Source organism: Scleropages formosus, chromosome 22 (genome assembly GCF_900964775.1).
Source record: "Scleropages formosus chromosome 22, fSclFor1.1, whole genome shotgun sequence".
Taxonomy (NCBI): domain Eukaryota; kingdom Metazoa; phylum Chordata; class Actinopteri; order Osteoglossiformes; family Osteoglossidae; genus Scleropages; species Scleropages formosus.
This window is the reverse complement of record NC_041827.1, coordinates 4,463,137-4,485,768: the sequence shown is the minus strand read 5'-3', so window position 1 is coordinate 4,485,768 and position 22,632 is coordinate 4,463,137. Positions and strand designations below refer to the sequence as shown.

The window sequence follows — 22,632 nt, the reverse complement described above, 5'->3', positions numbered from 1 at the left end:
CAAAAACACAAAAACATTCTCTTGTGTGCCATTTGAGTTTGAATGAAGCACAGATTCAAACACCACCTTGAAAGGTGGAAGGAGCTGCACTGTAAATTATCCACGATGCTGAAGAGAAAACTAATCAGCTAAGACTTTTATATTCATACTCTGGATTTAAATGTATTTTAAGGAATTTTATGCAGTCCATGCATGTTCAAATTCAAGCTGCAATGTTTCAGGGTGCTTGAATTATTTCAGATATTCAAAACAACCTGATGTAAGCAATAGTGAATGGGCTCACTCATTTTTAAACTTTAACAAATGACAGTTCATCTGTTTGGCAGAGATACATAAACATACTTGAGTACACCCAGTTCTCACTTAAAGCGGTTAATTTATTCTGTGAAATAGTCCCATAATATAACTTCTTATGAAAGATAATGGTTCCTGAAGAAGAAATGAGGATTAGACATGGAAAGAAATTACATCTGTTTCTGCTGAACACCTGAGTAAAAACTGTAGCAATACCAACAGAGGTGGGAGCATGAAAATAGAACCTTGCTGAGGTCATATATTTTCCTTGAGCTTTTAAAACATATTCTTGACACAGGGTGGAGTTTGGCCACATTGAAATTAAAGAAATGAGTGTTTAACATTCTAAACCTCACCCTGGAACACAGTGCTTGTGTGTTAATTGTTAAACATCTTTTGGGGTTGGAGGTATATATATCACTGCCATGTCTGATTTCAGTCATATCAGAAAATGATTTAGCAATCTGAAGTTCAGAGTACTTGTTAAAAATGGCTTGCAATTCATTAAGAAAATGTGTTTCCAGATTCAGATAACTATAGAGAATTTAATATTACCAAGGAAAATTCTTGTACAACTCACTAATTATGGCTCAAAACTGGCTTTCAAGGAATGCTTAATATGCTAGCATTAAATTTGTTTTTAATAAAGCCAAAAAGATTTTTAAAAAAAAAGTGTGCCCTTCATTTATAAATGAATGGCAAAAGATCAACATTGGGTGATTGACAAAATGTGTAATGTACCAACAAAACATCAGGCTCCCAACAATATATACAGAAATGTTCTTTTTCTACAGGGGGGACAGATGGACCCATGCGCTATTTTGACTTTCTCAGATGTGCACTCTTTACAGTAGCAAGTAGGTCTATGCCTCCTGCTCTTTCTTGTCTTGCTCCTCCTCCTCGGCCCTGTCTCCATCCGGCTGTGCTTTCATCAGTTCTGCCCGTTTCCTCTTACGCTCCGCTTCAGTCACTGTCATGGGGTGCAGGGGGAAGAACCCAGAGAGCCCTGTGGAGATAGCCAGGACATGCCAGTTGCCAACTGCACTGTCACCGCTCACAGTCATCAGCTGTTTATTATGCTTTAGTCATGTTTGCTTCAAAATCATCAACTTGGCAGTGTGCCTAATTACATGTACATTTATTCGTTTAGCTCATGCTTTACTCCAAAGCGACTCACAGTTAACAAGGCTGTTCAACATACTGTTGTATGTACTTGATATACTTAACGTGTTATACTTTTAGTGATTCCACAATGCAATGGCAGCTTCCACTAATATCATGTCATGCCATCGTCACTGTCAACAACCGCTTGTCCCGAGTGGGGTTGCGGCAAGCTGGAGCCTATCCCAGCAACATAGAGCACAAGGCTGGAGAGGGAGGGGACGCACCCAGGACGGGACGCCAGTCCATCACAAGGCACCCCAAGCGGGACTTGAACCCCAGACCCACCAGAGAGCAGGACCTGGCCAAACCCGCTGCGCCACTGCACCCCCACATCACTAACATCAGTACACTGAAAATATTTTACAAGCTGCCAAACTATGCTGGGTGATTAGAATTTTTTTGTAGATATACAGACATTGAACATACCTAAAAGCTTTGCCACTGGTTTTGTTGTGTGAGCTCCACAGCCAATCCAATACTTAATCCTTCCATAATTCAGGCTTACAAGTTTTTCATTGTATTTGTTGGGAAGGGGGTCATAAGTCCCCAGCTGCTCGATGTACTTGCTGTCCCGAGCCCGCTTGTTGAAAGCTGCCACTATGCGGTAGAAAGGTCTGTTGGTGCAGCCGCCAAGGGCAAGTCGGATGACAACAAAACCTCCATGGTATCGTTTCAGTAGAGCAGATGCTACAAAGGGACAAACACAGGAAGGAAACAACCATGAAACTACATTCAGTTGCCCATACCAGCAGATAGTGTCCTGATTCTGGCTGTTGCCTGCCAGTCTTATGGTTCTGAGTTCAAATCCCAGTCCTGCTGTAATACCTTTACGCATAGATCTATACTCTGAATTGATACAGTAATAATATACCACTGCATGAATGCATAAGTGATTGGAAAAGTTAAATGCAACTTTACAATGACCTTGAGCAAAAGCATCCGCTAAATAAACGTACAAACAATAAAACCTGGGCGTACCCTGTGGGATTTTTAACTAATGTTAAGAGAGGGAAGCAAGTCAGAAAAGTTTAAGGGTCTTTACACAGCAAACGCCTGTCCATAGTGGAGATGTGAAGGAAAGTCAAAGTGTACTATACAGTTACTTACATGTGACATGATGTACTATATATATACAGTATGTGACATGCATTGTAATTGTGTTTCAGGAAAATGTGAACACAAGTGTCAGTAATACTCAAAGTTCATTGGGATAGTCAGTAATGAACCACCAAACTTTTATTTCTCTGCCCATCCATCGCTGACAGTAAACTAAAAGCTGCCTTATATCATCATGATAGACGCACAGCGAGGTAATTTTCACTTTGGTCATTCAGAGTTACCTCGCTGAAGCCACACTATGTGAGAAATATATTGATATTATTAATACTTACAAAGATGGACCATCTTGGGGTTCTCAGTTTGTTTGTGGAACCTCACCTGTAAAACAATCCGATTACTGACACTGAATATGACATTATTTTAGGCATCAGAAATAGGCGTTTTTATCATGTAACAAAGTTGGCGCACTTGAGAAGAAAAATAACCATGTTTAGAAAGAGGTCCGACATACAACAGGCTATTCTTCCCAGTCTGAGATGACAGTAAACAAAAGAAAAGTCCTAAAAGCGTGACATTGCCCAGGGAGCAGCCATGTTTTCAAAGCTCCTCCTTCTGCGGATTCGCGGGGCAGCAGCGGCTGTTCGGGAAGCTCACAGCGCCCCTTGTGGTCAGGATGTCATCGTGCAGCGGCTGTTCGGGAAGCTCACAGCGCCCCTTGTGGTCAGGATGTCATCGTGCAGCGGCTTCCTCTTCTGCCTGAACGCGAATAACTGACCTTATTGCACTCAACCTTTCACTTGAGCCCTTTATCCGAGGCGACTTGCAATGCTGAGCAGGCGGGTTTCACAGTGATTCACCCGTTCATTTTATTTATCCATCACTTCCGGCTATGTCATTTATCAAGGAGCGGTACAGTGACAGTGGCGCTGTGTTTTCCTGGGGCTTCCCCGGGTGCTCTGGTTTCCTCCCACAGTCCAAAGACATGGTCCAGGTGAACTGGTTACTCTAAGCTGCGCCTTAATGTGTCTGTTTGGTTCCCTGCGATGGATTGGCTTCCCATCTGGGGGCTACACTCTCACGCCTTGCATTTCCAGGATAACCTCTGGATCCTACATTGGAAAAGTGGGTAGTAATAATGAGCAGGTTATGGCCTCTGTAGCTGGAGGGGAATTTCAACTTTGAACCTGGTGAATATGTTGATGTTTTATAGTGTCATTGATCTATATTTTGCATGTTTGCGAGTGGCACAGAGAGTGTGTTTCACTGATGTATGGGTGAGTGACCCAGTGTAAGTAGTGTATCTAGCAGTGTAAGTCACCGCGGTGAATAAGGTGTGTCGGCTTGATAACGCTACATAGAGTTCATTGGAAGTTGCTTTGGAGAAAAGCGTCTGCTAAATATGTAAATGTAATCTAATGCATGTAGGAAGGAAGGCACACAAAGATGTTCACTATTTATCTATCTATCTATCTATAGGGATACATAATGCAAGATACCATTAGGAAATCAAAACAATTCTTTTTGTGCTACTGTGGCAGTGATACAAGCAATATAATACAAATATAAATACAAATATACACATATATAAACAAAAACAGAAGCCATAATATCTGAATAACACAGCAACATAAGCAGCACATAGTAAACACATAGACAACATATTAAGATAAATACTGTAATAGAAATAGTGACAAAACCAAATTGATGGCGTTTCATCTTTGTCCACCAGGGGGCGCCAACGCACTGCCTGCCTGCAATTCTGCAGTTTATACACTTTGTTAGGATGTTCAGAAGTGCATGAAATGATCAATATTTACTGTATATTAAAGATAAATATTTTCATGGTCGAGGTTTTATTTTGTCACAGCAAAACAGAAATAATCACACAGTGGACATGTTACTACAGAACTTGTGCATTAAAAGTTGATATCTGTCATGTTTTAGCAGATTTGACACATAATCCCCAAAATGCTGTCTTCAGATATGAATAGGAAAGTCAGTTCTTTTTATGTTTTCAAAAATATGTGACAATCCAGCCATTAATGAGTGACATTCCAGTTTAAAAATAAAAACACAGTATTTCCCTAATTGCAGAGTGCTGTGTCCGACTTTTACCCCAGTCCAGAACTTCCACAGCATTGAATTATAAGTTAAAGGAAAATGGTATTTCTTTGTTCGTATATGTATATAAATGTACGAATTTGTGAAGCCTTGTGGAATCAAATCAAATGCATATGTGTTAGATTTGATTCCATAAGCCTTTGCGAATTTGTCCTACATCTGGATCTGACAGATGGGAGTGCAGGCACTATAAAAGGTGACCTGTGGTTTGAGGGCTGCTGAGTTACATGCATTGTGACAGTTACCCAGATTTTTGCTTCGGCGGAGATGAAGGCAGCTGTTCCACACTTCCTTTCAGCAGGAAAGCCTTCAACCTGTGTGAAAGACACGTAAGAGACTGTTAAGGCCTTGGCAGCCAAGCTGGAGATGAATTAGTCTCTTATTGCTGGGTTGGTCATGCACAGATAACATTGAATCTGATTAATGATTGTCAGGGAGGGACCATGGTAGAACGTACTGCACTGCAGTGTGTCCCATAGTGACTGTCCTCAGCATGCTTACGATGATCTGCATAGAGAATATGAATCGGTCTCTGGGGTTGAAGGTTAAAAGGACAGCTGGTAGTGCTCTGGTTAGTTACTGCCTTTAGATCCAAAGGTCATAGGTTCAAGTCCCCTGTTCAGCTCTAATTCCCTTAAACATGGCACTTACATTACATTTCTCCACTAAAGTCACCCAGCTGTATAAATGGGTAAATAACTGTAAGTAGCTTAACTTTGTAAGTTGCTTTAGAGAAAAGCATCAGCTCAATAAGTCAGTTTAAAATCCCTGGAGTGCTATTGCGCTCAGGTACATTGTCTCTGCGAAAAAGAAGGATCACAGACACATTGTCTGAAGCCGCTTGTCCCAAGCGGGGTTGTGGCAAGCCAGAGCCTAACCTGGCAACACAGGGCGTAACACTGGAGGGGGGGGCACACACCCAGGGCGGGATGCCAGTCCATCACAAGGCACCCCAACCAGGACTCAAACCCCAGGCCCACCGGAGAGCAGGACCGGGCCAAACCCGCTGTGCCACCACGCCCCCCAAAGGAAGGATCAATAATGTGTATTTTGGTCCATGTAGCCTATCTGTAAACATATCACTGTCCGAGTACTTAAACATTTACGTGACATTTACGTTTATTCATTTTGCTGATGCTTTTTTCCAAAGCGACTTACAATGTTAATTTACCTACATTTAGGCGCAGCTGGATTTGTTCTTCCGACACAATAGGTGTCAAGATACAGTATCTGGTCCGTACGCTGTTCCAGAATATTCTTTGTTTGGACTGTCCTGGTTTGAGTCACATTCGTGTCTAGTTTTTATAAGCAAGGCAAATGAGTTTAACAAAGGATTTCACAGTTTTCGAACCCAAGTTGATGCCATGAGTTTATTTATTGTCTTTAAAATCATTATTGATTTTAATTTACCTTTCATTTTAGTGCCTCTCAAAAGACCACTGCATCCTTCCACACTACCGTACATGCATTCCAAATAGGTTATTTGCTTTGATAGATTTGATTTAAAATATGTGATTTTATTTTTTTTTTTCTAACTGGTGGCTGTTTTACACAATTACTTTAAAAGGACCTGTTTTAGAATAATTTTTTCTCATTTATACTAATTTGCTCCTAAGTATATATAGTATATTGTTTTGTGTATATAGATATATAAGGAGAATTAGATATACAACCAATTCATTAATGTATTGATACTGACTGTAGTGTGTTCTCATGGGTTACAAGGACATGGGTGTTACAGGGGTAAGCAGAGGGTTTAAAAAACTTCCCAGCAACACCAGTAAGTTTTTTTTCTGCTCACATAAATCAAATATAATAAATGAATAATTAAACCCAAAAATCCAGGGTTCTGCAGAGGAAAAACATAATGTGCAGCTGAAGGAAAAATGCTATTTTACACTGAACATATATAAAATTAAAAAATGAATGTGCTTTCCCATCACTCATGTTCCATGACTTCAGATGGTATGATGCTGACACCTCTCACGCAACCCCGCCCCCCCCCATGCTTAAGCTCTAACATGTTTTAGCAGTTTAATATGATCTTCTCCAGTCTTTCTGGGGATGCTCATCTGGTCAAATGATCTGCAAAGAGAATACGCAAGTTTGTGCCAAAATACACTGACATATCTTCGCTTATTTGCTGCAATAATTTAATCGGAAGAGATGGGGAGACGGTGCAAGATCGCTGTGGACTTACAATAGTATATCATACTTTTGGGTGTTTGGGTGCTTAATTAGAATGATAAAGGAATTACAGCATAGAAAATTAATTCTAAACTCTCATGTTGACTGATTTAAACTGTTCTTGATATGCCAGTGCTAGGAGGAATATGAGACAGAATGCTGTTTGTATAGTATATAGTATAGTGTACAGTATATTTGTATAGTATAGTATAGCATAGTATAGCATAGTATGGTATAGTATAGTATGTACTATTGCTTTATTGTTTTATTTCTTACCACTGTAGCTACTGCTGTCCTTCTGCAGTCTTTCTTCTTTTCTGGCTCAGTGAACATTTGAGGCGAAAACAGTGTACATTAGGCTACAAAGTTGGTCATTTACACTTTCCCAGTGTTCCCTTTTGGGAAGAAAAAAAAGTGGTGCAACTGATCAGCACTATGAATTGAAAGGAAAGTTATACAATAATACACTTTAAATATTTCTGGGTTTTCTGCAGAGGATTTTGTGGACAAAAATGTTGCAAAAATCCCAAAGCACAGGTCTCTGAAATCTACCCTCTGTAAATACCTGTTTACTCTTGGCTATGATTTTTTTTAAAATATTTTCTCCTGACCAGGCTGTGGATATAACATGTATAAGAAAAGTGTGAACAGCCTTCACACATTGTCTAAAAGCAGAAAATGGATGGATTTCCTGTCATTTGAAAATTACTCTCAGCACCAGAAAATAAAGCAAATCCATTTCTTGATTTTCAATATTTGTTAAATGAAAAAATGATATGATGGAGTGATTGTGATGGAATGATTTTTTAACACCGACACACATACACACATATTCAACTATTCAGATGCCGTTCATCAGAAGTTCTCAAAAAATTAAGGGAATCGTTATTTTCGTTTTTTATGGTAAGTGCAGAAAATTCAGCTCAAGACCATGAATATCCAGAAAAAAAGTGATGCTAATTTTGTTCCTTTTCCATTCTTCCTCTTACAGATTCTCTGATGCTTCATATAGAGAATTAAAATGAACCATAAAGCTAAGAAATTACATTCTCATCAATAACACACTGGACCGCTTCCTTACAACACAGACAGGGGAACATCTTCTAGAATGGTACGTCCAAGGCGGTCGCTTTCCAGCAGTGACCACCAGAAAAGCTGCATCGATCACCTCCAGGAGGGACATGGGGACATGTGGATGGTATCATAAGCGTTTCACCTCCTCCAGAGAACAATTCCTCAGTTAGACGGAGAAATGGAAAGTGATGGCGGCGCAAGGAAGGAACTGCATCATCATTCACCGTTTGGCTGCAAACCACTGAGAAGCTGGATGGCAGCGGTGCGAAGCACCATTGGCTCCTATCATAGAGAAGCGAGGCACGTAAAGCCTCACTGACCTTCTCAGACCTTCTCCGCAGCACTGACACCCCCCTCCGTGTCCGCACACCAACAGCTGTGAGCTGGGTGTTTTGTACTGTATAGCTTAGTTGCTGGAATATGGTGAAGATGATCACTGCTGGAGAGGCCTCACACACACACACACACACACCCACACACACGTCCTTGCTTTCATGACTTAGGTTTTGTCAAATGTTTCAATGCTGGAGTATCAGTATTTTTTGGAGAACTATTAGTACAACATCAAATAAAATGGTCAATAAGCAGAAAGCAAACCAGGAAATCATCTCACACACACACACACACACACTCTGTCTGAAACCGCTTGTCCCAACTGGGGTCATGGCGAGCCGGAGCCGAACCCGGCAATGCAGGGCGTAGGGCCGGAGGAGGAGGGGACACACCCAGGATGGGACGCCAGTCCATCACAACCAACTGGGGCTCGAACCCCAGACCCACCGGAGAGCAGGACCCGGCCAAACACGTTGTGCCACCGCACCCCCCTCCAGGAAATCGTGTGTTATATAAATGTTTCAAACTATCCGATTGTAGCCAAATGTAAAAATAAAACATTTGATCATCTGGGTAACAGTTTTACTTGTTTTTTTGTTTAGCTTTTTTTTTTTAAAGTCAGCCATTAGTCGTCAGTAATCCTTAAAAAGAGCCAAACCAACAAAAATCCACTGTGGTGCAACTATTTGAATATGTAAAAGACGAATTGTTCCAAGAAAAGGCTGGAAATGTTATTCATGGGAAAAAACGTCAGTGACCAAGCTTAACGTCCTCCTGCAGAAAATTGCACAACAAACGGACATTTTACACGAGTACCAGCAAAAAGAATGCATCTTGCATGGCAAATCTGCGTTTGCGTGCTTCCCAGAGCCCCGGCACTGGTGCCAGAGGTGGACCGCGCCGTCCCAATCCTAATAGTCTGTGACAACACAAGTTAGAGACGCTCAGATGACCTGAGAAAATACCAAGAACAAGCCGCCCACCAAGTCATATGGCATGGGGAGATGGTTTGCCCAAGACAGGAGAAGGTTCACTGAAAGACTTGGTCTGAAGAAACGTCCTATAATAAAATGTGTTTCACTGCAGAATAAAAGAGTGAGAAAAATGTTTCTGAATTTAAATAGTAAATAATACTCTAATCTGTGTGCAGCGGCTGGTAAAACTCCAGTAATCTGGAAAAACCCAGTAAGTGTGTTGGACGCACATTTCAGAATGAGAAATCGGAGAGTTGGATTTGCTCAGAACTCACTGACTTACTAGGTTCTCCCAGACCGAAAGATGCTAACAGGAAAGGATTTTTCTCACTTTAACTTGAACATATAACGAGGTAAAACCTAGTAAGTCCAAACGTGGGTCTATCTACATTTTCGCCAGAATCTGATTTACTGTTTTTTTTTTTCCAGATCACAGAAGAAACGTTTCCAAAAGTTTCTCATATTTCACTGGATAACAAAATTATGCTTTTAATATTTCTTTCCATGTGAACCTTGAATTCAAAGTAATAGCCAAAATGAATTATTTTTAAGTCTGCATGAGTTTCGGATCATAAGACTAAAACACGAAAATAAAAAAGCGAAAGACGCCGTTTGCATGAGAACTCGAAGCCTTTCCGTGTGGCCCTTCCGTACGACTCGATTAAGGCAGACACACAAAATTACCTTAACGAGCCACCCAATTAGTCGAGTGGCCCGTGCCAGTGTGCAGTGACAGCGGTTCGCGGTAAACGATCGCGCATTTTGAGGTAAAAACACCTGTATTAAGTGGACGCTGTTAAAGGTAGATGGGAAAAGTCAAAACTCTGAATTTCTGAAAATTCTGAAATCTGTGCATCAGATGTGTAGTTCATATGTGAGATTATTCCTGAGAACGAGCCGGGAGGTGTGGCTGGACGTGAGATGCGGGCCGTTGGGATCACCGATACCTGAGGCCCGTGGAATTCGTACAGCAACTTTGAAACGTCTTCTTGCCGTCGCTTTCATTTGTAAGATTTGCGTCTTGCTTGTTTCTTGACTTAATTCTTCATCTGTTTCTAGTGTAGTTCACATTTGTTTGTCAAAGCAGGATCGTTTTCAGTGCTACCTTTGCACTTGTTGCGGAGTTCTGCTCCCGATGTCGCCCCTTCATCCACACCAGTTTTTGGGAAGCAAGTGTAATGCATTTGGCAAGTAACTAATTCAGTAATTAGTCTTTCAGTCGTGTTTTGTTTAAGCACTTGTGTAGCTTCATATCTCACACACACACAGTGACTGAAGCTACTTGTCCCAGCTGGGGTCATGGCGAACCAGAGCCTAACCCAGCAGCACAGGGCACAAGGCTGGAGGGGGAGGGGACACACCCAGGACAGGATGCCAGTCCATCATAAGGTACCCCAAGGGGGACTCAAACCCCAGACCCAGCAGAGTGCAGGACCCAGCCAAATCCGCTGTGCCGCTGCGCCCCCCCCGTAGTTTCATCTCTGTTTTTCCAAATTAAGATCTATTGCACATTATGGTTTTGGCAGCGAACGTTCAGTAGAAAAACACGGACCGATGCTGCACTGATGGACACACACATGTATTTATGTAGCTGGGAATTTACTGAGGTCACATCTACATCAAGTACTCTCTTCAGGGGTTAGGCAACAATTTTAGTCCCAGCACACAAGGCGTTCCCTCGCTGGTCCGGGTCCTTAATACTGCGGATGTAGTGGATAGAGCTGCTCCCTTTGGACCCAAAGGTTGTAGGTTTGAATCCCACTTCCAGCTGTAGTACCCCTGAGCAAGGTACTTACCCTAAATTGCTCCAGTAAAATTACCCTGCTGTATAAATGGGTAAATAATTGTATGTCACTTTGGAGAAGAGTGTCAGCTAAAGGAGTAAATGTAATGTAAACTGTCCAGTTCACCCCACAGTGTGGTAATGATCTGTGTGTGATATTGATAATGTTGAAAAACAACTCTCTACAGTGTGCAGAGATGCTATCAGACAAAGTACCACGAGACGGCGGCCTGCTGTGCCTCATACATGTTTGGCGTTGATAAGTTACCCGTGAGATGAGTTCAGCCTGAGCATAACCTTGAGGTCACCGCTACCCTCCTGCTGTGTTAACACTAGCAGATGACCGCGGTGGCGTCCACTGCGCTAAGCGTGCAGGCAGGGGGCACTGCTGGAAGGGCCGAACGCCTCGCGGAACGGCCGGCCTTTAACGGGCCCATCCTGCACATCAATTTAGCGAAACAAATTCGGAGGCCCAAATGTAAGTGGCGTCTTTCATCTTCATTAAACAGTCCGTTCATTCTCTGCGGTTCAAAGGAAGGCCGTTCTGAAAGCAAACACACAGCCACTCTATCACATGTTGCCGAGAGCACAGCGGCCACTCCGGCACCGCGAACCGCAAAATGCGTTCAGCTTATAAAAGTAATGCAGCAGTAATGCCAAGTGTTGTTTGTGGCCAAGAGTCCTGGTGTCCCAATAAAACTTAACACAGATCACAAATAGATGATTTGCAAAGTGATGTTTGTCCAAATATAGGAATTAGCAAATCATTTCATCATGTGAAATGGAACCACTCCTGGTTTTGTTGGTTCTGGTGATTTTTACAGCATCCGCTCGCATTTATTCCCACATTCCACCGGAAGAAGCCTCCAAAGCAGTTCCCGCTTGCTGGCGGCATTCGGTCCTGGGCTTGAAGGTCCACCAGAAGGGGCGTCGCCGGTCGTTGGAGATTAGAGTCCCCGGTCGCAGCGCCGCCCGAAGCGACCCCCGTCCGTCAGGTTGTGACCTTCCTACGCCCTTGACGTCCACGTGCCCCACAGGAGAGCTGGCGACAGACAGATGAAAGATGGCGTGAACAAATAGGACAGCGGACAGAATGCGTTCGCTCAGACACATGCTTTCCCGGCGCTCGGCTCGCATCACATGTCCTGCACACTGCCGGCGTCTGACGAGTCATCTCAGACAAATTGTCATGGTGGCGACTTGTGTGAAACGGTGAGGGGGGGGATAATCAATAGATTGCTTCAGACGTTGCCCCTTTGCGGCTCGCTGTGCCGACAGTGTCGGCCGAAAGCGGGATTCCGAAACGCCTCCGCGGTCGAGGGAAGGACGGGCACTTTTGAAATCCATTCCAAAACCTTTCGCAAAATATTTCTAATGGCTTCTTTTTGCAGTTTCGGAAAAATCCACCGGCGATCGGTCTACGGTGGAAAAGATGTGGCAAAAATCCACTCGTTTCAATTCGGCTCCACGGAACCGAGTTCAAATTTATTCAGAGTAGCGCTGGAATTAGAGCAGGATTTCCCTGAAGCTCTAGAAACACATGTCCTCAACTGTTACAACTGCCCATAAAAGACTCGGAGAGTATCTCTTGTGTCCCTCAGTGCATTCGTTCGCTTCTGGGTGGAAGTTGACTTGTCAACCATTTCAAATAGCATCTCTCTTTATTGTACTTATACCACATACATTTATTCTTTCTAAAGCCACTTACAATTATTCACCCGCTTATACAGCAGGGTACTTTTATTGGAGCAATTTAGGCTAAGTACCTTGCTCAAGCATAGTACAGCAAGAGGCAAGACTTGAACCTGCAACCTTTGGGTCCAAATGCAGCAACTCTAACCACTACAGTACCAGCTATCGATAGAGTGCTGCATAGGGCCATGGTGGTGGGGTCACATAATATTGATGTTTAATAATTTTGTGATTAGAAATTGTTCCATAATGGGTAAACCTTTATGCAGTTACTCGTGTGTTGAGTACTGGTTCATATGGTGGGTTGTGACAAATTAACTGTGCTTTAGGATCACGTGTCCGCATCCACATCTCTCCTTCCGTTTGCGTATTGCGCTTTCTATATTTTCTTTCTTTGAGATGTAAGTCGCTTTGGAGAAAAGCGTCCGCTAAACGAATAAATGTACACGTACTTTCCAGCGCTCGGTTACAATAATTACTGTTTGCAAGAGGTTTTCCATCAATAAGCCAACAAGTGTGAGAAATTAAATTATACAGGTTTCCCCACGTGGCAGGAAAAGTCTGGGTTCCTCGACTAGAGGTATGAAAAATACGTACAGGACTCTTAGCGATGGGACACGTCCTGCTTAATGGCGGGGAATCGAGTCGTTCTCACCCTGTTCTGGTCCACGTGGACCTGCTTCCGTTATACGCAGGTGTGGAAGGTGGCCTTGAAAGCCGCCTTGGTACACCTCTGCTCCACGATTCGATGCTGGCAGAACCTGATCGTCACCCTCAAGCCCAACTGTCGCCAAGAGCGATCGAAGGAGCATCTTTCGCCCGTTCTGCCAAAGAGGGCAGATTGAGACGTTCTTGTGGGTGATTGTTTTTCAGAAAATGAAATTTTTTGCCAGTTTAAAGAAATATTAGAAAACACGAGGCTTTGAGTAGATCGGTGCTTCCTCTGAACCGGGCCTTCTGGGTAACGCAACTTCGATAATGTTGCTCTTGCATGGATTATGAGTCCAAAGTACCCATTAAATTTATAAAAGTAAAAAAGTGAAAGTGTCTCTTTTCTCTTTTCCACCCATTACACACTTGCCTGCCGTGATGCTGTGACCCATGCGGACGCACAGCAGTTGAGCTGCTTGGGGCGAGGAGAGAGTTTGGGTTCAGAGGTCACTGGCGCCACCTGCACACGCAGGTTTCGAAGATTCGGGGGCGCTATCTCAGCTCTTAGCCGGTTGCGGGGGCTTACCGTGGTAATCTCAATCGGACACAGAGGAAAGGATCAGACTTCACGGGCCTCCTTCCCACACTGCCCAGAGTAGCAGAGTTTCCCGCGACGTGTCCAACATCCCGCTCTTTGCATGAGCTCCATCGCTCGGCCCACACCTCGGTCGAACCCGCCTCGGTCGACGGAATGACAGGGATTACTCTGCAGTGCAGAGGAGCGCATCGGTTATGCAACACTATCTCTTTTCTGTAAAGCAGCCTGTTCTATACAAAACAAGCCCCCCATCCCCACCCCAGGTCTGTGGGGTGACAGGGTTATACGCCAGGGGTGTCATTAGCGCTTTTTCAGCTGCGCAGGGAGCAACGGGGCGTTTTCTGTGTGCCAGCGTTTAACTGGAGGGGACAGGTGAGGGCTGTAGTCAGGTGATAATGGCTCTGGCTCCCGCTGTCTCTGCACGCTCGCCGGGGAGAGTAGAAAAGGCGGTCGACTCGCCACCCACGCGACTGGGCCCGCTGCCGCCGCTCCGTCGCCCGCCGCCCCCGGCCCCTCACGCCCCCGGCGCCCCGCGCAGGAATCACTCAGGAGAGCCAGGGTAATCCGCGCTGACACTCGGCATCCTGGCGGCTCCTCCCTCGGGTAGGATCGCACGTTAACACGGCGCCGCGTTTCATCACCACTCGTTCGCTCTCCTGCGCAGCGGTGCCCGAACGCCCGCGTCTCCAAGACGGTGGCAAGGAGCTGCAAGACGCTCCCTCCGGTCCATGTGCAGCGGTGCGGGATCTCTAGAGCTGCATGGCATGCGCAGGGCTGCCAACCCAAACAAGTGTGCTGCGATAGCCACTTGGACCCCGTTTCAGGTCCAGATAACTTAGTCACAGTCACAGAATTAAGAACAGTCATCTGGATTATCGTGTCCAGTTAAATAGCTCTCCTAGGCCTCATAGTGGGTGCAGCGTCTTGGCAGATTATCTTCTCCATCTGTCTGTCTTTTTCTTTTTTTGGGGTTACGCTTCATGTTCTATAATGTTACCGAACAATGATGGACCACACAGTTCACTGTCGGTCACACTACACAAAGCATGTGACCTCGGAGAGCGGTTTTGAGTAACCGCTGGCTGGATGCTGTGCAACCTCATGTCACGAGACAGATCTAGAGCTCAGTTTTGGAGATTAAGGAAAGTGTAAAAGCTCGCGGTGCAAGCCTCTTCCCATAGCCACTCTCAGCACTCGAAGAAAACCATTCCCACATGGAGTGAGCATCCGTTTGCGTAATTCAGAACACATGTGAACATGCTGTTGTGGGTTAACAAGGTTCTGTGGAATGGGCTGCCATTGTTGCACAAAGAGAGAGCACGGCCGGCTGGCTGCGGGACGTGGGTTTTTCCTGGGTTTGGGCCTGGCAAGAACAAGAGATAATGTTGCGCAGCCTCCTCCGGTCTGAACAAATCTCCTATAGTCTGCTGAGCAGGAGATTGGGGACTTTGGGACTCATTCCCTAAACAAATTCACAATTAACTTGTCATGAAGCAACAGATCTCGAGCTTATGAAAGCAATCTCAAGTATGCGTTGACAGAGGTATAAAGGTTCCGGGATTCAAAAAGAGGCCATCATGCTGTCGAATAAGGGAAGCTGTTCACAGACAAAGCTCAGCCTTAGGTACCATCCTGTCAAGATCCCAAGCTCCTCCAGATGACTGCTCTTTGCATCCCACATAGATCCATAGCTGCTGCATCTGCCCGCACGTGAACCTGCTGGTGTTCCACAGCTACTTTTCCAGACTGCTGTCCACACCCAGCGACCGGTGCGGCCCTGACCAGACACACACTCTCACACCAGCAGGCCGGTGGTTTACAGTAATGGTCCAGGAGAAACACTATGTTTGCTGCTTTTCTGCAACACAGAAAAAAAGTTCACGGTTTCCCTGATTATGGTGGACACATATTGCATTGATGTACTTTTATCACTTAATTTTGATTAACAACACCTTTTAGTTCGATTCCTTCAAGTTTTTATAAAATTATTACATTTATTTATTAGCATATGCACTCGTGGAACTGTTTGCTACATATGCTTAAGCACAAATTCACTTTAACGCCATTGAAAATAATATACAATGAGTCCTCAGCTAATGTGTTCAGTTTAACAGGCTTTCAACTGCACTATTAAACATCTTAATCGAGGCTAATTAATTTGTACGATCAACTGAGACAAGACAACACAAAAACAGAATAAACACTTGATTGCTAGGACCGGAAATGAGAAGCTCTGCAGTAGGTGAGCCCTTAGCACCGACCACCTGGAAACATCCTTTGCCGCTCTCGGCTCACACGCAGAATGGCTATGAGGGGAACGAAAAATCTCAGGTTTAATTTTGAACCAAATTATCCATATTTAGTTGCACCCATGGGTTCCGTCTCTCCCAGTATTTGAACATACCTAATTTCCCTCCAAAATGTGTGGCTAAGTCCTACTGCCAGCATGTGTGAACGAGCTGATGTGCATCTTTGCTCTGGAAAGAAACTAAATGTGCTTAAGAATCATGCACCTGCAACTATGTCTCTCTTTCTCCTAATGTAATGCACACATTGTATTTCTCTGGGATGTACACCGCTTTGGAGAAAAGCATCTGCTAAATAATACTGATTCAATATTGATCAATGAACTGGTTCCTACATCATCAACTCATTACCTGTACCTCCCATAAAACAAGAACGCAACAACCCCGATGCACTCGCCTCATCTACAGTAACCCCCATACAGACACTAGACCAGCTGCAATAACAGAAATTGATGTCCATTGAAAAATTAATCAAACATCCTATAAAAACACATGTGGTGGTCTGAAGGTAACAATAACCTAACAAAATAAAACCATTGTTTAACTTTTAACTTTGAAAACATCATTTGCCACATATTTCAATTCTATTTAAAAAAAAAACAACAACATGCAGTTATAGCCAAAAGCAACATCTAGTAATAGTACAGTAAGATTAACATTTAAATTTGTTTTAGAGGCATATCAGCTGACTGACATGTGGTTGTTCATACAATGTACAGCTGTGCCGTCAGAGTAGAAAATATCCAGAATTTTTATATATGAAATGTATCAGCAATAGACAAATTATGTACTTAGGTATTCAGGTACTTTTCTATTTCTAATTTCTTCAGCCATTACTTATGTAGGCAATAAACTCATTGTGAGATTAATGATATGGTTATGACTGACACATTTGTAGCCCTGTAATGGCATAAGTCACATTTGTATTGATGCTGGTTTCAGCCTCAGTCCGTATGAATCCAGCAAGATTGTATCGCCCATTGGTATTTTCCCAGCTGAACCGGGAATCTACACGTAAAGGCTCATCAGATCAAAAACACCTGCTTGCACATTTTTATATTTTCTGTTTTCTTGCTTCTGTAATCATAGGGGGCACTGACTTTCTGAGAAAACTGTTCTCAAAATCCTTTTAATTTCTTACTGCAGGGAATATTTCTGAATATGTTTGTCCAGTTTATTCGTACGATGAGCTCTCGACGTCCAGCTTTTCACATCACTGGCAGCACCTCTTGCCGCTCTGCTGAGCCCGTTTCCCTTTGTGAGATTTTGCGTTTACCCAGCAATACGGCATGTCTGTAAAGTGCAATATCGGTTGTTTCTAAGTGCCAATTCATAACTAGGTGCACTATGCATGTGCAGCAGATCGTCAAAATAAAAAAGAAAGCTGAACAAGGTGTGGAAATTGCAATGTCGCTTGTGACACACATCATCCAGTCGTTGGAATTCATTTCAATGCTATTTGAACCAATTGTGTGCAAATGATGTGTAAATTTTGACTAACAAACTATTGTACTTACAAATAGACCTCTTGACCCTATTATGCTCATGAACTGGAGAACTGACCGCAACTTAAGTTGCTGTAAAATGTTACGTACTCTCTATTTGTAGATTTAAATGCATATATAAGCCAGGAGTAAGTAGCATCAAGTGGAGACTTAAGGACCTTAAACCATCTGTGCAAACCTTCTCATCACAGTTGATCCCCTTCTCTCTTCCTTTTAAAAGAAAGTTAACATCTTCGAGTTGAACGCTTCACGCCAAAACTGTTTTCTGTTTTTAATGCTAACTGAAGGCAAGATATCCAAAAGGCACAAGTGCGATTTAAAGGAAGATTGAGTGTGGTGTGCCGAAGCGGCACTTCTCACCTTGGAGCAGGGAACGGCACAGTGGTAATAACCATGCCACAAATAAGGAGAGGCTATTTAGCGAGACGTTTGAAGAATGTGCCTCAGATGGAGATAAGATTTGGAGGAGGCCTATCAAAGACGAAAACTATTTTGTACCCGAGTCTTCAGACGAGAGACAAAAACACACACACACACAAGCATCACTCGGCCTCGGAGCTAACATCCTCTAGGCAATGGGTCCATTATTGGAGAAGTACTGCATGTAAATATTTATAGAAGACTACATAAAAAGAAATCTTACTTTTTATGACATTCCTGATCTGCCAGTGTTACCACTTAAGAATGTACGCCTTTTTGGATGTAGGCGCCCTTCGTTGCGTCGAACCTGCGCTCTTTTCCCTAATTAGCGCACAGCTTTTTTTGCGTCAATTGTAGGGATCAGCAGCGCCCTCTAGTGGAGCGAACGCCACTCCCTACTTTCCCAGTTGCGCGCGACGCATTTCAAACTGCCGCGAGCGAGAGATGGTGACATGTCGGAATATTATAAGTCATACCGCAATTCGAGCAGTATTATTTCGGAAAAAAAATCAAAGTTTAACTGTTACTAAAATTATTGGGCGCTGTTAAACATCGGTTAAGAAATTAAATTCACACGCTCTTAAAAACATGACATAAAACTTTTGATGAACTAAAATAAGACCGATAATAAAACATTAAAAAATGCCTGCATTTTTTTTGCAGTTTTTTCTGTTTTATGTTACTGTTGATTTTAAGCAGACATTCATGAAATAAATGACGCACTTTGCGAAAGACTGTTACAGCCTGTCCTGAAACTACGGAATATTATTATACACATACATGATACAGTACAAGAAATGGGGAAATTGATGTAAAGTTTATTTACACGTTTAAAATGTGGCTTTTCAACATGTACTGCGGCAGCCTATTATCCCTGCAAATAAATGTGAGAAACTCCATTTGTTCAAATTCGCGAATGAGGAGCTACGCCGGGCATCGAGTCCGCGGCAACTAAGTTTATTTGCGCTTTCAGAGCCGTTCAGAAAAAAATAATAATAATTTGCACAAATTAAGAGCCGTTCCAGTTAAATTAATTTAACACATTAAGAGCCGTTCCAACATCTATTTACCAAGAAGTGAACAAAGCGAAAGGAACTGAACGGCTGACCGTTACATTTAACACACATTTATTTTAATCGTCCGGTCCGTCCAATATAATATTTCTTCTGCCATTTATAATATTGATATCACATCAGAAATATGACAAAGAAAAGATGCAAAAGTGGATTAAACATTATTAACTGGCAGATATTTAACAGCAAAACTGCAGCCTCTCCTCTCGGTGCCACACTGGTGTCCAGAATTAGAAGAAGGTATTTAAATTAAATTTTAATCGTCCGCTTTTCACTGGCGCCCAAAATGTGGCGAAGTCACGAAAGTCGGTTGAAGCAACAATTCAAAAGTGTACGAACTGCTCCGAGTTCCGCGCAAAGTTGGACTTCCTGGGGCTGGAAGTGAGTGTGCGAGAGGCGCGCGCGCGCGCGCGCGCGGACAAGTTCACCGCGAGCCGCGTGCGACACACACACACACACACGACGCGCGCGCGCGCGCGCTGCCAACATGACGCGTTTGTCTCGTCCTCGATCTGCCTCCACTTTGTCCTTAAAGACAGGCGAACAAACACGCTGTGACTTTCTCGAGGCTCTGGAAAGGGTCCAGATGAATGAAGCGGCGCCGCAGCCACCTCTGAGGGGGCAGATACTGTAACAACAGGTGATGCAACGCTATTGCAACGCGCCACAGCTCACCAGTAGCCCGCGCGCCGCCTTAGTCACGAATGCACCGGAAGAGTCCCCGCGTGCGCCGCGCGCGCGCACATTCCCCATTTGAAACAGTGCGGCGCGTTCGACACACTGCGGCGGAAAGTTCACATGGTTTCCATCAAATTCAGCTTTGACACGAATTATTATCATTTTAAAATAGACTTTTAAAAGCGCAGCGTGGAGGTAAATCTGTCCCCCAAACGCCGGCTACTGGTGTGCACGTGACGTGCTGAGGTGGACACAAAGAAAACGTATTTGTAGCACGATGCTAATATTGTCCTGTGCACATTGACATTCTTCATAGTTCTAATGGCAGGGCCACATTTCACGCGAAAAGTCAAAAGTCCGCATTCCAGCAAGTTTTCGAAATGGTACCATTCCATGCCACTTAACGGATAAATAATGAGAAATGACTCATTATTCCTGCTGTTGAATTACATTTTTGTTCTTCAAGTTCCGCGTGTCACCGCAAAGTCGAGGCGAGATTTCGGCGAACTCTTGGAAATGCCTCATTTAAAAATCTTAAACACATAATCATTTTGTGTTTTCGCGAAACCATTTTTTTTTTATCATTTACCATTTGAAAAGCAAAACAGAAATTGTGTTTAAGCTCTTAAATGGGGGGATTTCCAGGAGTTCGCTGAATCCTCGCGCGACACGCACATAAACAGGGAATATATTACAATCAATTATTGTGGAAAAAAAGCGACACTTTTCTATCTCCGGATCACGGCTTTAGTGTTGCTTGACAGGAAGCTGCAGATTACATGATTACAGCGTGAGGAGAGCATTCCGTCGTGTCCTCTCGCTGTGTGTTTACCTTGTTTACCTTGTAGGGCAAGCGGGCGGCACCGCTTTCGTGACATGACTGACCTCTGTGCGACCGACCTTCTCGAGAAGCTGCGGGGCTCCGCATCACACTCTCTGCGGGCGTTCATCTCTCTCTCTCTCTCACACACACACACACACACACACACACACTCTGCTGCAATGAGCCTCTTCCAGAAAACATAAAAGGGTTAAAGTTAGAACGTGTATTTGAAACCCTAAACAAGCCTTCAGGGGGGGAAAACGTGCTTTGAATTACTATTTTCAGAGAGAGGGGGAAAAAAAAACAAAAAAACAACGCATTCGTCTAAGTATTTTATTAGGATATGAAACTGCCAGGTTTAACTTCCAGCTGTTACACGTTTGACAAACAACTAGTCAGCTTTTACACTTTCCACACTTTCTTTACCTTTTTAATTAAATTCACTACTGGCTGATGTTCACAGGTAACAGCGTTTCAGACAGAACATCTGCATAAATGTGGTCAGTGAAGGCGAACACCATGTGGTCTTGATTCAGCAAAAATCCCCCAGTGATGAAGGGGAAAGTGACAGGTTATAACATGAGTACAATGAAGTTTATGAGGGAGGCAATCTGAAGGAAACAGACATTACTTCTCTGGTGTGTTTTTAAACTTTTATCACTCACAGCTTTAGAGCTCCGTGTGCTTTTTTTTTTAACATGGTTTCTGCACGTTCTCATTAGCTTTTATTTGTGGTTTTTAGTCCAAATAAAATCTGGACTGTGTTTGCTTGCCACCAAAGGTACCAGGCATCAAAATACAATCAGAACATCCACAATAATGATCCACAATCATGCAATTATACCAATCAGTGTTAAGGACTGGTGTAGCGGTGTATCAGTGTATTTAGAGCACTCACCTTTCAAATGTTAACATTTGTAGAGTTTTACCTACATCTCAGATTACTGCCCCGTGTCGTCCACTAGACACACTGTGGTTTCCTAAAGAAGTTATTCATTTGATCCAGTTGATCTCAGGCCACATAGTCTCCAGCCGAACCACTGAGAGCACATACAACTTTGTGGTCATCACATGGTGCCAACCTGTACAGCATCTGCTCCACGAACTGCCTCTCGTGCTGTTTGGTGCCTCATCAGCCCTACTGTTGTAACCTGTATTCATCTAACACACTTGCCCAATGTGACTTGCTGTATAATGTGAGACAACCAGCTTCATGGTATTTTCCCAATTTATACATCAGGGTGTTCTTACAGTGACAAGGAGTAACACTGCTTTAATCATATTTTCTTCAGCTCCAGTAAATCTACCTTGCAAAATGTTGATTTTGTAATATTTTGTTTTTTGTTCTTTTGTTTATTGTCTTTGTCAGCATAACTGCACTTTGTTGTCATGCAGCACATTGAGCTGCTAATTAATACAGTATTTTCTTATCCTATGCAGGGCACCTACCTTGATCAAGGCAAGAAAGTGCCATTTGAACCAGGAACCGTGAGACAAAGTAACAGCCCCAAAAGCAACATAATCTGCTGCCACATATTACATAAAATGTGAAGTGCAAGGCAACCATTTAAGTAGGCTTCTTAATATAGCCCTTCCATTATTGGTTTTAATATTATAATATCCAAAAAATGCTTGACTTAAATGCAAAGTCCAGTGATCAGAAGAAATCTATGTTAAGTTGGTGGCCAGAAAGGTAACCATATTCACATTGAGTAGTAATGCATTTGAGCCTGCCGATGAAGTGTTACATTATAATAACGGTCTGGGTGTTCTCTCACACACACACACACACACACACACACACACACACACACACACACACACACGATGGTGGGTGCACTTCACCTAAGTTCATCCCTTTGGTCCCCAGACACAGTGCAAGGAGGAGGCCTGTGGA

The 22,632-nt window shown here is 43.4% G+C and overlaps 1 protein-coding gene across 2 annotated transcripts; it reads right to left on the bottom strand.

Moving 5' to 3' along the window:
- Positions 1-348: 348 nt before the first annotated feature.
- Positions 349-3,127, bottom strand: mrps16 (mitochondrial ribosomal protein S16). 2 transcript variants are annotated; one of them, XM_018725473.1, is made up of 4 exons: positions 2,986-3,127; positions 2,850-2,895; positions 1,885-2,145; positions 349-1,300 (listed from the first exon to the last, which is right to left on the bottom strand). In XM_018725473.1, the coding sequence occupies exons 2-4, from the start codon at positions 2,860-2,862 to the stop codon at positions 1,158-1,160; spliced, it is 417 nt and encodes a 138-aa protein (XP_018580989.1). In that variant the 5' UTR covers positions 2,863-2,895; positions 2,986-3,127; the 3' UTR covers positions 349-1,157. The 2 variants fall into 2 exon arrangements, with proteins under 2 accessions (XP_018580989.1, XP_018580988.1); XM_018725472.1 differs by having other exon boundaries at positions 3,029-3,127.
- Between the last annotated feature and the right edge of the window lie 19,505 nt (positions 3,128-22,632).

Coding starts and splice junctions, on each gene's coding strand:
- mrps16 (XM_018725473.1), bottom strand. Junction 1,301..1,884: donor ACCAGTGGCAAAGCTTTTAG/GTATGTTCAATG, acceptor CTATCTCCACAG/GGCTCTCTGGGTTCTTCCCC.